Source organism: Pholis gunnellus (assembly GCF_910591455.1).
Source record: "Pholis gunnellus genome assembly, chromosome: 16".
In the NCBI taxonomy this organism is placed as follows: Eukaryota; Metazoa; Chordata; class Actinopteri; order Perciformes; family Pholidae; genus Pholis; species Pholis gunnellus.
In genome coordinates this window covers 10,806,443-10,820,134 of record NC_136543.1, presented here as the reverse complement: position 1 = coordinate 10,820,134, position 13,692 = coordinate 10,806,443, and the positions used below count along the sequence as shown (strand labels likewise).

At 44.0% G+C, this 13,692-nt stretch overlaps 3 protein-coding genes across 4 annotated transcripts; 1 reads left to right on the top strand and 2 right to left on the bottom strand.

Annotated features, from left to right (window-relative positions):
• Positions 1-376: 376 nt before the first annotated feature.
• Positions 377-7,113, top strand: adnp2b (ADNP homeobox 2b). Of its 2 annotated transcripts, XM_079175532.1 has the most exons (4): positions 377-702; positions 1,473-1,594; positions 3,321-3,425; positions 3,555-7,113. In XM_079175532.1, exons 2-4 carry the CDS (start codon positions 1,487-1,489, stop codon positions 6,225-6,227), a joined length of 2,886 nt encoding a protein of 961 aa, XP_079031658.1. In that variant the 5' UTR covers positions 377-702; positions 1,473-1,486; the 3' UTR covers positions 6,228-7,113. The 2 variants fall into 2 exon arrangements, with proteins under 2 accessions (XP_079031658.1, XP_079031657.1); XM_079175531.1 differs by lacking the exon at positions 377-702 and having other exon boundaries at positions 1,266-1,594.
• A 230-nt stretch (positions 7,114-7,343) lies between these two features.
• Positions 7,344-9,789, bottom strand: ggcta (gamma-glutamylcyclotransferase a). The gene is made up of 4 exons (XM_079176672.1): positions 9,436-9,789; positions 8,320-8,465; positions 8,099-8,231; positions 7,344-7,928 (listed from the first exon to the last, which is right to left on the bottom strand). The coding sequence occupies exons 1-4, from the start codon at positions 9,598-9,600 to the stop codon at positions 7,806-7,808; spliced, it is 567 nt and encodes a 188-aa protein (XP_079032798.1). The 5' UTR covers positions 9,601-9,789; the 3' UTR covers positions 7,344-7,805.
• A 624-nt stretch (positions 9,790-10,413) lies between these two features.
• snrpd1 (small nuclear ribonucleoprotein D1 polypeptide) lies at positions 10,414-13,504 on the bottom strand. Its single transcript, XM_079175919.1, has 4 exons — positions 13,392-13,504; positions 12,664-12,740; positions 11,595-11,786; positions 10,414-10,759 (listed from the first exon to the last, which is right to left on the bottom strand). Exons 1-4 carry the CDS (start codon positions 13,403-13,405, stop codon positions 10,680-10,682), a joined length of 363 nt encoding a protein of 120 aa, XP_079032045.1. The 5' UTR covers positions 13,406-13,504; the 3' UTR covers positions 10,414-10,679.
• Between the last annotated feature and the right edge of the window lie 188 nt (positions 13,505-13,692).

Sequence of the window (13,692 nt, the reverse complement as noted above, 5' to 3'; positions counted from 1 at the left end):
CATGATATGACGTCACACGACGAGGACCCACCCATTTAGCTCATTTTCTCGACAGCTCATTGGTTAGCCTTAGACTGGTACCACGTGACTGCCAGTGGGAGTCGCATTAGCCACGCCCCCCCGACCTAGCTGTCTGTTGTAGAACACTAAAGTCCAAATAACAAGTCAAGTATGACAATAAATTCAGAAACAGACATATGAAATGCATCACCTGGACACCCTGGAACGATGTGTGACAGTCTTGGTGAAAGAATAAAAAGTTATTCTGTTTTTGTGCTGAGTGGCCTGCCATTGGTCAGTTTGTGCAGTATGCAAATATGGACAGGCTACGTCAGATCCTGAACTTGAGCGCCATTTTTTCCTCAATAGGGGAAGAAAGGGACAAAAGCTGACCAAAAAGGAGCCTACCCTTCTGAAGGAGGGTCCGCAAACACCATCTTTAATATTTAACTAGGTTCTTCATCCAGCGGTGTGTGTGTACGGAGGATGCTGCTCGGATGAGTATCTGTGTGCAGCGCTGGTGGTAGCAGACGCAGCTCAGCGACACACACACACACGCACACACACACACACACACACACACACACACACACACACACATACACACACACACGGAGGAGGGCCGGTGGAAGTGGAAAACGTTAGCCCTGTCGGAGAGGCACAGCGACAACTAACGTCAATCTACACCGAAATCTGGACGAGGTAAATATACGTGTGCGTCCTCAAGCAGGAAGAGGCGGCGTGGCCGGCTCATCGCTGCCAGCGTGCTGCCAGAGGCTGCTTAACGAGTCCGGTGTGGGCAGCATACACTGTGTTAGCATGGATGGAAAGGGTTTAGTTCGTATGTGGTCTAACGTTAAATCAACACAGTTTCAACTTGCTAGAACAAGTTGTTTTTTTATTTCCCTTCAGAAATGGCCAGGGATTGAATCCTTTATAATTCACGCAGAGACTGGCCGTGTGCAATTGTAAAATCAGCTGTTGCACAGTAAGTTAACTGTTGTGTTATTTATATTACCACAATGCTTATGCTGGTTAAAATATGCACGTTACGTTACAGTCATGTTATGTTCAGTCATTTTTCCTGGGATCATCTTTCTGCAGTTAGTATTTTACTACAGTATATGAATCAATGCATCTCTTGTGCAGGTTTAATAATGCTAGCAGTAAGACTTATTACATAGGCGTTTAATACCTCTATTCTTTAACATGATTAGGTGACAGGCTTGTTGTTTGTGTGGCCATTCGTTCCAGTGTGTGCCATTTGTCTGTGTGCTATTTCTAATTCAAACAGCTGTATGTAGGGGCTGTAGTTTAAAAGTGTAAAATGACTATTTTACTCAAATAGTTTTTACTCTCTATGCCTTGACTGGGGAATGTTGTGAATGTACTCTAGTGATATTTCTCATGGCTTCAGAATAGTTCTTGTTTAATGCTTGATGCTAAGATGAAAGCTTGTTTTCTTCTACCAGGCTTCGGAGGAATAATGTATCAGTATCCGGTTGGAAATATTGAGAAGATCCGAAAGGCACGCAAGGCGGTGAAAAACATCCTGGGTGAGATTGGCCTGGAAGACTGCCAAAACCTGCTGAAGGTATGTTTTATACATTTTAATTCATTATTAACAACTGAGGATTCCTTGTAAGATTTGGGTCTGGTCTAAAGCTAGTATATAAGTGTAATAAACACTTGAGATAAGGTTGTCTCATATATGTCTGTGTGTATATATATATTATAGCAAAAGTTACAAACACTATGCCTATATTGTTGATGATTTTATGTATATCATCCGCGTTGCTGTCCAAAAATTTGAGTCATAACAAGAATAGTATGCAAAGCATGGGTCAATAATTACAGTCTGTCACCAAATCTGGTCATACTGGAGACACTTTTGATTTGTAATGTCAGCCGTTAATGCAACCAACACTATAGTGTGTGCAGCAACAGCCTCACCGGTTAAAACAAATGTATTTTATAATATTTATATTTAATTTTTTTGTTGGGTTGTAAACATTTTAACAGCCAACGTAAAACATGTAAAATCAGATTGGATCGTGATGGTTACCATGAAAGAGCGATTCAGAGGGTTTTTAGGTCTTTGGTTGTTATGGCAACAAGTGGGGTTGGGCGATATGACGTCATGTCTGTGGTATTGGGCTAATGTGGACAATCAATGAGCAAGATGGCTTAATGGCAATGTTGGATTTACAGATTTTTTTATTTTCTTACACTTGACTAGCTTGTGGCAGGATTAAAACTAAAATCCTGTTAAAGCAACTGTTTATCAGTTAGACTGCATCTATAAGCACACAGAGCTGAGCGTGAATGACGGACACTGTGTTGAGGCGCTGCTACTGGAATGACACTGTTCGCTGCTGCTGTCAATAAAGTTGCAATAGAAAAGTTTCTTTGCTTTAACTTATCATTCGGAAGTAAATGTTGATTGCACAAATGTAGAAGCGAGAGAATACGGACAGCATCTGAGCTCACATTGGCGCCCTAAAAGCTTTGGTTTCACAATTCTGTGGACCACCGGGTACGATCTCCCAGGAAAATAAAGGCACCAAGAAAGTGCGTCAACCATTGAAATAGAAGTAGAAGGGACATTCCCAGTCAAATATCGTAGCACTTGCAGCAGGTCGCGGACTGATAGCTAAATAACGTTAGCAGACAGCGGGGGTAGTTAGCTGGCTTTCTAATTCCGCCATGCTTTAATGCTACACCGGTAACGGACAATGAGCCCTACAGCCGGTTGGTGGTCAGCACTGAGTCTGCCGGTCCTTCTTCCTCACTCCCCACCGCTTTGGAGAAGGACAAGCCAGCTAGCTAACTAGCCAGCCATCTCTTTTCCGAAGCTGCATCCGCTCTCCTCCCGGCAGGTTGCAACCACAATAGTTCAATGACCGCTCTCCTATTCTTTTTCTATTGTGTCAACACCCGCTGAAACAGACGGACCTTCAGTTAGCAGCTGTAACAACTTGAAATCAGCCAGTGCAAACGCCAGTGCCGCGGGTCACTTCTGCTAAACCTCCAGCCCCACTTTGCAGCTAACTGACAATCCGTCTCCGGAGCTACTACCTGCTCTCCTCCTGGCAAAGTAGTCTCCTAGCGTGGGGGAGTGCTGTCTTATTCTTGTTTCATTTAATCTCATAGAATTCTGCAGCAGGCCGCCGCTTTACAATGTATATATCGGGAATATTTTACTCTGCCTGTTTATAATAGTACTGAGATCGGGGTTTATAGTTCCACATGGGATTCTCCCAGAGAGTTGCCTGTTGCCACTTCAAGATGTGTTTGTTTGTGTGTTGTTTACTGCGCAGGATCTCAATGAAAAGTCTGAGAACAACGCTGATGAAGACGAGGCCTTTCAGGAGACTGCTTGGGTTGATTTCACGGATGGATACAATGTCAGATTCCAGAAAAAGGTGAATATGACACGTTTGGATGATCATTTGAGAGTAGTCGTTCCATTTAGCTTACGGTGTGTGGCTTGGTATTAACTTGTTACAAACTTGTGCCGATTTTTAACTCTGTTCTTGTCTCTTTCTACTCAGTGGCCTTACAGGTCTCGAGCTCTGTGCTGTACCATGTGCAAGTACTCTTCACAAAACATCTACAACTTCAGGAGCCACGTCTCTCGCTGCCATGGATATGTGCAGTCCTTCTGTGCGCTGGCACCCTGCTCCAAGTGCGTCTTCATCGGACACCCCAGGTCTGTCAAGAAGCACATGCTGTTCTTCCACGCCACCATGGTACAACCGCAAAGGGAAGGGCCTCAACCCGCCCACCGCGGAAATGAGCGGTACCAGTGTCGAAGATGTGGATTTCCGGCCCCCTCCATCTTCACGATGAAGAAGCACATCATCCTCAAGCACCTGGACAGTGTGGCAGAACAGTATATCGGTTACAGATTCCTCCCTCAAGGGACTACGTCTGTGAAGGTCTACTGCTGCAAGGTGTGCAAGGTGAACACCGGGAACCTGGACCAAATGCTGCATCACATGCTGGTCGAGCCGTCGCACTATTCGGTCAGCACGCAAGTGCAGAGTATGATTTACGAGAACAAGAACTTCACCATTAAAGCGACACCCAATGGGAACGGCGTGTTTGTGACATTCCCAAACATTGCTCCTAAACCACAGCAACCTCAAATGTTCAACAGCAAGTCCTTGGTTTTACAGAGTAATGGCCAACCCACTGGGACTATGCTGGCCTTACAGCATTTAGGCAGATCCAACAGTACTACTCTGATCTGTGCCCCCGGAAGCAACCAGGCTTTTTTGCCCCCCCAGGCGTCGGCGCTAGTGCAGCTAGCTAGCGCTGAAGCTAAAGGTTTGCTCCAGCCGGGTGCCACGATAGCCCTCCGAGGTGCTCTGCCTCACGGAGCAGGAACTATGCTCCAGCTTCCCACGGTGTCCAACGTGTCTCTGAAACAGGGAGCTATGGCTCTAGCTCCAGCACAACATACTCCACAATCGCAGCAAATCTTTCTCCCATCTGGACTGCGGGCCAACATGGTAGCCGGAGCTGTATCGAAGCCCGCTGTGGATACAAAAAATGCGCCGACGAACCAAGTCGCCCTACAAGGCACCATGCTGACTTCACAGTCCCTGCTGAGTCACTTGATCCCGACCGGCAACAAGATGAACGGCATGCCCACGTACACTTTCGCTCCGCTGCAAGTAGCGATGCCCGTCTCTCAGAGCACAAGTACCCCTCTCAAGGCTGTGGAGCAAACGAGGAACTCCACACCACAAACTAAGAAATGGATTACATGTCCCCTCTGCAATGAACTTTTCCCTTCTAATGTCTTCGACGTGCACACAGAGGTCGCTCACCAGCAAAAATCCAGCGCGCCCAAGTCCGAAAGTGTGGCGGCACGAGCGGCGTTCTTGAAAAAAATGCCGGACAAAACGGTCAAGTGTCTAACGTGCAAAATTCTTCTGTCAGAAAAAAGCGTCTTCCAGCACCTTCTGCATGGCCTGAATTGTTTGTACTGCTCGGCTTTGTTCTTTTCTATCAAACAGCTGGTTGAGCACGTGAAGCAGCACAATCCCACAAGCAAGACATACTGTGATTTTCTGAGGCAGAAGTACAGGGTGTACTCTAAAGGTGTCGGAGGAATCCTGTTCCCTTACTTTGACGTCCACACCACCGGACCGAAGGAGGTTTTAGGAGACACCGAGGTCAACCTCGCTCTGGTCACGAATTCACTCGACCTGATCTTCTTCAAGTTGCAGCCCAGCAACCAGCCGGATATCTGCACGGCGACTGCGAAAATCAACAGTGCGTATTGTCCCTTCTGTGACGAAAAGTTTCAGAATGAGACCCAACACCTTCAGCACCTGAAGCAGAAACACTTGGTAGCACCCACGATTCACGCTATCCTCAAGACGGAGGCCTTCAAGTGCATATACTGCAACGGGGTGTACACGGGAAAGGTCACCCAGCAGGCGGTGATGCTCCACATTCAGCGGTGCCGGTGTTCCCCGAAACAACCGCAGCCAGCCAAACCGATAGTAGTACCACCACCACCACCGCCGCCGCTACCGCTACCGCCGAAACCCGCTCAGCAGCTCAGTCAGCCGGTCTACTTTCTCCAAATGCCACAAGGGCTGACCATGAAACCGACTTTAGCTCCAGCTCGCGTGATTCCCGCCGCGGCGCGTCCAGAGACGGAAGCCGAGCTGCTGTCGAAGAAGAGGCTGGAGACCGCGTGGAGGGAGGTGTTGGAGACCAACAAACGAGAGCGGGAGCAAAAGGCGGCCATGCGCAAGAAGCGAGAGCAGGACAAGCTGTTGCCCCCGCCGGTGCCCGTGGTTCAGATCGATCCCACGGTGAAGCTGGTGCTGGAGCCCAGCGCGGTGGAGCGCCGCAGCAGCGAGGAGCGCAAAGACTTCATATCCAAGTACTTCAACGTGAACCCCTACGCGACCAAAACCGAGACCGACGAGCTGTGCAAGAGGCTGACCCTGACGAAGGCGGAGTTGGCGGCCCACTTCAGCAAGAAGCGCAGCAAGTGCATGAAGAGCCTCAAGAGGAGCACGACGGCCATATTCCTCGGCTTTAACATGACCGAACTGAGCCGAGTCAAGCACAATCTCGCCATCCCCGAACAGCAGCCCGCCGCGGATTCAACGGAGCAGATGGAGAACGGTGAGGACGGACCAGAACCGATGGATGAAAGTGGAAGTAAGAAAGTGACGGAGGTGGAGCTGATGGAGTAAGTCATGAAAATGTGTGAAAATGCCCCTAATGAATTAACAGAAAACAACCCAGATAACTTTAATGACAGCCAGTCACTGGAGACTCCACACACTGTTAATGCAGCCCACGTTGATAGTGCTTTGTTAGAGAATATAATTATTAAAGAGGTATAAAGGTGTCAGACTGTTGAGCTGCAACAATATTTAGCTGGTTACAATCTCTTACTCAACAATGGCTACTGACTTCAACTCCAGCACTGATTTGAGCTTCTTTCTTATTTTTTTGCAACCTTTGTTAAAGCACATGTGTGATTCCTACATCGCTGCTTGTCTGCTAATATTACAACTTACGTGCACACTTCAACATAGACTTGGTTTATCACTATATTATGCTTTCAGTTTATAATTGTTTTGTCTTACATATTTGGACCTGTGTGTGTTGTTTTGTTTATTGTTCATATTCACCCCCCCCCCCCCCCCCCCACACACACACACACACACACACATTTAAACAGATTAAGGAGACCATGTTTCTCGCTGCTGCAGAAGGTTCATGTTCATCTTGCAGTTTCGAAGCCAAATTCTTAAGAATGTACAAATATATGAGTTGCCAGGTTAAAGAACCATTAGTTATATATATTATTATATATTTCTGACCATGTGTTGCTTGCATGGGCATTTGTTTTTGTTGTCAGATAAAATTATGATTTGTGCCATGGTGAGGTTTGCAAAGATTTGAGACTGAGAGATTCAACACAATATAAAACAAGTTATTGGGTGGACACCGTATGTCTTTTGTTCTCCTGACAGCAGTTCTTTTGTACTACACTTGTATTTTCTAGAATTCCCAGAGGATCTAAAATGTTGGGTTAGGGGTGCAAATTATCATTCTGTCCGAGGCCACTGTGTTGTAACAAATAAAGTGGTTTCCTTTTACGTGAATGATTCATTGTTGTTTTTCATTTCATAATAAAAACCTATAAAGTTAAATCAAGCTGTGTCAAAGCACCCAAAGGTTCATTTTCTTTCATGTGTAACTGAATAACCTGGAAAATCATTTAAAATATCGGTCCAGTCTTTATTGGTTAATGAGCAGGAATAGAACATATGGGTTAAAGTCAGAATAAAAGAAGCCTCGAGGGTGTTTCATCAGTGTTTAATATTCTGCCTGTCACATACATTTTAGTCTTCCAGTGTGATGGCTCTAAACTATAAACGCATCAATTGTTTGACAGCAGCTTCCAATAAAAGACAGGATGTGTGTGTGTCGTATATGTTGGGCCCAGCAAAACGTCTCATTATTACCTTCGTGCACTACCGACTTCTGGCCACACGATGGTGCCAATTCAATTTCCTAACAGGGTTTCTCAAGTTTGACCAGCTTCTTCATCGTCTCTTAAGAGAGTCTCACAGTCTTCATCACCATTAGTTTAAAGTTTAAAGTGCCAGAAAATTAGTGATTTAATGGACCAGTCTTAAGTGTATTTTATTTTCCATTTTTGCTCGTTATGTTCTCAGAACAGCTACTAGCATGACTTTGTGTTGGGGTTGTTTTTGCCAACTGATGTTTCCATATCCAGTAACGTGAACCTTCGAGCTCTACTTGTCTATCCCGATTGTGTCGAGCAAAGACGGGCCGCTGTAGTTGTTGGTTTGAATGGCCTCCAGCCTCTTCAGGTATTCCACCGGGAGTCCGTTCTGTTTTGCACCCAGAAACACCACCTTATATGAAACAGAGAGAGAGAGAGACGTTCAAATGAACATTTTGATTCAGTCACAAAGACATTAGACTAGGTAAATTGGAAAGTTAAGTTCATTGCATAATATGGGTTTTATTGCTAATAAATAAAGGTTTTGTCTTTGGACCAGTGTTTGTGTTTACATGCACACACCTGTTTGTACTGAGGAGAGGGGGGGCAGGCATGGAAATTCATCATTTGATAAGTCCTGCACAATATGAGTCCTTTGTCAGTCTCCACTGAAACCTCCAGAGGAGAGTACATTCCTTTATTCACCCCTTCCTGTCTGAAGACACACACAAAAGAGCAGCATGCTGCAGTTGAGTTAAGTGACAAACATGAACTGACTCAACAGCTGTGTTTGTGTGTCTCACGTGTCGAGCCTCGGGAGGTCCTCGTTGCTCAAAGTCCAGATCACCCCCCACACGTCTTCCCCTGGACAGGAAGCAATGGTGGCCACTCCACCATGCCAAGCGTTGTGTCCATTTTTCTCATACAGGCCAAAGTTTAACTCATGGTCCTACACACACACACACACACACACACACACACACACGGGATGGGGGTGGAGAGTAAAGGACAAAAGGCTGTGAATAGATAGGTCATTGAGTGTTTTAAACAACAGCATGGCTGGGCCAGAGCACAATGTTGTTACAGCTGGTAATCATTGAAGTGTGGGGGGGGGGGCTGTGAGAAAATAATGGACGCGGTCGCTAAATCACTTGCTTTCCATATTGGTAAAACCTGAAGTAGGCACACATTATCCGGTCACTTTACCCAGAAGAAGAGGCGTTATGTGTGACAATGTGTCATGTGACATGACGGATATAATATGTGTCAGTTTAACCGCAATTGGCACTGAGTGGATCAGTGGTTCGGTTGACCTGTGAGACTTCCAGCCGAATGTGTCTGTGGTTGTTATAGTTACGACGGCTGTCGAAAGTAGGAAGAGAACACGTAGCTGTCCTCGTGAACGCCGAATTGTTTAGTTTTTTTTATTATTTCTATGTCAAAACATACCAGATTCTAGGGAGTCTATTTTGAAGGAAACGTGTCATTAACGTGTGAAACGTCGCTTGAGTTGTTTTTAGTGTTGAAACAGGAAGGGAACAAGCTGCCCTTCTTTTGAATTAATACAGTTTGTAAATGCACATGATCCTCTTTGGAGCCTGTTTTGGTAAACGTGTCACGTAGAACGACTTCAATACGTTTTGACGTTATAATAAAAACAATCAGGCATTCACGAGGACAGCTAACTACGGGTCCTCTTCCTATGTTCAACAACTGATCCAACCACACTAAAGTCGCCAGTTAACACGGTCGCTTATTAAATCAGAAGTAGATACAATGAGAAAACACTAAAACCATTGGCACATACAATGAATGACTGTTAAGGTCCAAATGTGTCGGACAAATGTTTGCAGACTAATTAACTATCCCACATGATTGGACGCCATATTGGTATATTCTCCAATAAAGTGATTGGTTACCTTTAATCGTCCGATGGTGTGAAACGTCGCAGAGGGGTTCGCCAGTTGCAGTCTTTCCTTCAACAAATTACTTCCAAATGCGAAATACATGAAGCGACCGATGGCACCAAATGACATCTTTTGATATGTTGGGTTCCCGTCGGCTGCACAGCTCAAACTTGACATTTAGCTGCCGGGATGTCGGCAGAAATATATATAGAAATATAGAAATATATTTCTTTTGAAATGTATGGATGTTGGTGTCCGAAAAAGGGTTTCAATTGCTTGTTGCCCGTCGAAGCGGAGACGGACCGCTGTTACGTCCCAACTGGTTTTTAACCGGATCCTTAGCAGTTTGTGCCGCTTACATCAGCCGTTGTGGTGCCTCTGTCGGCAGATTCGTCACTCGTTGACAAACATATACTACGTCACCTATAATCAGGAAATAGTTGTTTGCGACTCGTGGGGTTTAAACATATATATTTGACATTACAATTGTATTGTTTTTACTTCTGATTATTCTAACATTGTAGTGGTGTGATATCGCATTTCATTCTCAGATGAGATGCCAATCTCTAGCAGCCTTTACCCGCATTTCATATAAACGACCTAATTAGAAGCAGTTTCTATTTACAGTAGCATAACCACTTATAATTGATAGTTACAATAACTAACCTTAATGTTACCCATATAGGTTTAGTAAGATTTTATGCTGCACAAATTTACAAAAAGATTTTTACCAAACAGCCAGATTCATGCTTTTATAGAAGCTGCAGGTACACACACTGTGCTGCAGTTTAATGATCGTTGAGCTTTGCGTGGATGTAATTTGACTTTTATATACCAGGTTTCAAATGCATACTTTTGTAAATAATTGTTCAGTTTCTAAGTGTCCCTAAAAAAATATACATACAGTATTTGTTAAAAATAAATAAATGACCATGTAGCGCTTTTCAGTTGATGTTGAATTTCTTCTTAATTAGCACTAGGGGAACACTCTCCATGCAATGGTACTTTATTCAGCCACGTAATGCAAATAAAATGTTTGAGAAACAAAGTAAATGACTAACAAAACAACCCCTGTTACAAATTCTGCAATAATACACAGATTCACCGTATCCTCTTCAAAAGGATTTTAATGTACAAAATAAGGAAAAACAAAATTGAACAAAAAAAAACATGGAAATTCACAAAATGTTTCTTCTGAGAAAGAAAATCCTGTACAAACAGTGGGTTGGTGGTCAAAAAAACACAGAGCCTGGTGATCATCTCCTCGGGCCGCCGCCCCGACCTCGCCCTCTTCCTCTGCCGCGGCCTCTTCCTCTGCCTCGTCCCCGTCCAGCCACTGAGAAGACAGAGACAGTCAGCAACATGCGTCAAACATTGACCCGCATAGTGAGTCACGTGGGCGATCTAACATTTCCAATAGTTGGACCCACCTGTGAATAATCAAGTCACTTTCTAAAAGTATACAAAACCAACCAACATTTGGTTGGACAGGGTTATGATAGTACTGACTGATAAGTGGTGTTTTCATCACCATCTGGGTATGAACATCGCGATAAATACATCGCTAAAGGCCCTAGAATATGTGTTCATGCTGAAGCCTCTTGCCTGCTCTGTCTGGGCTGTGGAGGGGCTCTCTGCCTCAGAGAACAGCAGATTAATGACGCCGCGGGGGGAGACAGTGAAGTGAAGACGACTAGAAATGCTCTCTATTTTAAGTACAATAAAAACTTTAAAAGCAGACTACAGAGCCTGTTTTATTATTATTATTATATCACCATCATAATGTAAAGGCGTAATGTTACACTCTGGTTGCTATACAAGCTACAAGAAAAGTAAGCTATACGTAGTCTAACGGTTTAGCTTAGTTTGCCACGCATCTTCAAATCTGACAAATTCTATTAAACGTCTCTGCTGGCTGAGACAAAGCAGCCCCTCCTCTCTCTACCTGCAGCACCTGCAGGCCGTGAATCACATCAGTACTTCCTTCTCTCTAAACTACACAGTATTTTGATGTCAGGAATATGACTTGACATTTAGACACACTTCAATACTGCACATTTTCCTCACAGGAATAGGGCTTAACAATGATCCACCCCCGCCAAAACATCAACTTCCAACTATCCTAGTACGTTGCATTATGGTCCTCCCTCTGCTGTATCGACATTCCTCACCTGCTTCTCTCTTCTTGGACTTGACCTTTGGCTCGATGTCAACCAGCAAGGTGTCCAGCGGGAGGCTGTCGGGGAGGATAAAGTAGCGAATATTGTTGCCACGAATACTCAGCGATTCCAGCTGAGTGGGCTCCCGGTTTTTCAGGGTCATTTTCACCGCCTTCAGGTGGGTGTTCATGCTCACATCAACACCTAAATGGGGAAAGAAAGGAAACGGAGATAACAAAAAAATGAAATGACCGTGCCGTTTATTCTAATATACAAAGATATGACGGTAGAAATATAAGACCAGTGAGTGATAGTATGCAAATACTAAGCTGGCTAAAAACATTCTTGCAGTTTGAGCTTCTAATCCACACTAAACCAACGCTTCCACAACACGAAATGAGCGTTTAAAAAACTCCAGTCGTGTGTTTTAGCGACTTTTGTGGTTAAACTGAATCCTGGAAATCAGTGACTGAAGCTTTGTGGCAGTAATTTAAAAAAAAAAAAAAAAGTAACTGAACAACTGGCAGTCTCATCTTTGCTGACCTGTGGTCCAGTGGTTCCCTATTAAAAATGACTATTTGTTCACACTTAATTATTTTTAACGGTGATCTAACTAGTGCTACAATGCACTATAGGTGATCACAGTGAGGAGGAAATGATCGAGCAGAGTTTTGACCAACTGCGACCCAGCAGTAACCAGACTGTCTGTCCCAGTGGCATTGGCTACTGAAAGCAGGGTAAAAAGAAGAAGCAACCTAAAAAGAAGCAGTTTTGGTAGAGTAGAGCGATACGCTGTTTAACAATACAAAACCACAAACCGCAGCCTAAAAAAAAAATCCGTCAGTTCAATCAGAACCTCTCAAAACTGATTCAATAATTAAGGATTATGATCTAACATGAAGGTATGATTTACTTCCTACTGTTGCATTAGCTAGGTGGACCTATTAAACTGGCTACTTGGTGCATGTCTAATATATTAATTTAAATGTTAACATTGGGACTTTAAAGAAACATTCACTGCATTTTACTTAGGTAGGAGGCAATTTTTAACACATTTAAATGATGCACCAGCATGTCTCACCTGTGATGGTGCCATGGACCTGGGTGCCATTCTTCAGTTCAATGGTAACCGTCTCATGGCTGAGTTTCATCAAAAACCTGTGAGACGAACATTACAGTGTGAACACGTCGTTGTTTGTCAACCTTTCCCAATTTAAAACTAACATTTTACATCGTGTATCCCCACAATAAAAAAAATGGTAAAGTTAGCTAACGTTACCTAGCTTAAGTTAGCTACCGACCGTGTAGCGTTCAGCACCAAAACAAAGGTAACGTTACTCTGGAGGACGATGGTAACGTTTTAAACCTCCATGCATTTAATTTGGGACGGGATGTTAAGTGACTAAACGTAATTTACGTAAGGCTACGTCTAGTTTATTTTAAATCCTGCCGCTAAATGTGTAAACGTTAACTGCACGTAACACCGAGACAGACAGGGCCTAGCCGTTAACGAGCTAACGTTCGGTATGTCCGTTAAAGCTAGTTAACAAACATTGCTGCCATCATACCTGCTCAAACTAAAGTTACATTATTAGTATTTACACTACATGTTGGTTTGTATCCGTGTGTTATTTCAGAGCCTGGAGCTCGGCCATTGTAACCCCGTACACAGCCTCCATTCATTCCGTTCTTCCCGCCTCATCCTCACAGTCCCTCTTTTAACATCTAACTCCATCCATCAGCATCGAGTTATTTCATCGCTCTACAATCACAGCATTTAATAAAATGTGACTTTTAACGAACACTCACCTGACTAGTTTCATGATGGTGATGGACTGTAGAGAGAAATCCTCCACAAGAGACAAAAAATTACAACGGTCGAGTGAAAACACAGGCCGCTGTTGTAAGCTTTACGTTTAGAGTCGCGCTGTTTAAACGTCATCAAATGAGCGACGGCAAAGAGGAAATACGACCGCCTTCACCGCCGCCTACATGAGGAGTAGTGAACAACAGTTAGGGGCGAAACCATACTGTATATAACCCTAAACAGTTGACTCTATGGTTTTAAACTTCCATTAATAAAATGATTAACAACATCTACGTTTTTAAA

Excerpts from the sequence above, each read along its gene's own strand:
- adnp2b (XM_079175531.1), top strand. The coding sequence starts at position 1,433 with ATGCTTGATGCTAAGATGAAAGCTTGTTTTCTTCTACCAGGCTTCGGA. Across the intron at positions 1,595-3,320 it reads ACTGCCAAAACCTGCTGAAG|GATCTCAATGAAAAGTCTGA; the intron begins GTATGTTTTATA and ends TTTACTGCGCAG. Across the intron at positions 3,426-3,554 it reads ATGTCAGATTCCAGAAAAAG|TGGCCTTACAGGTCTCGAGC; the intron begins GTGAATATGACA and ends CTTTCTACTCAG.
- snrpd1 (XM_079175919.1), bottom strand. Across the intron at positions 11,787-12,663 it reads GGTCCATGGCACCATCACAG|GTGTTGATGTGAGCATGAAC; the intron begins GTGAGACATGCT and ends TTCCCCATTTAG. Across the intron at positions 10,760-11,594 it reads GTCCAAGAAGAGAGAAGCAG|TGGCTGGACGGGGACGAGGC; the intron begins GTGAGGAATGTC and ends CTGTCTTCTCAG.
- ggcta (XM_079176672.1), bottom strand. The coding sequence starts at position 9,600 with ATGTCAAGTTTGAGCTGTGCAGCCGACGGGAACCCAACATATCAAAAG. Across the intron at positions 8,232-8,319 it reads GACCTCCCGAGGCTCGACAC|ACAGGAAGGGGTGAATAAAG; the intron begins GTGAGACACACA and ends GTGTGTCTTCAG. Across the intron at positions 7,929-8,098 it reads CCTCTCCTCAGTACAAACAG|GTGGTGTTTCTGGGTGCAAA; the intron begins GTGTGTGCATGT and ends GTTTCATATAAG.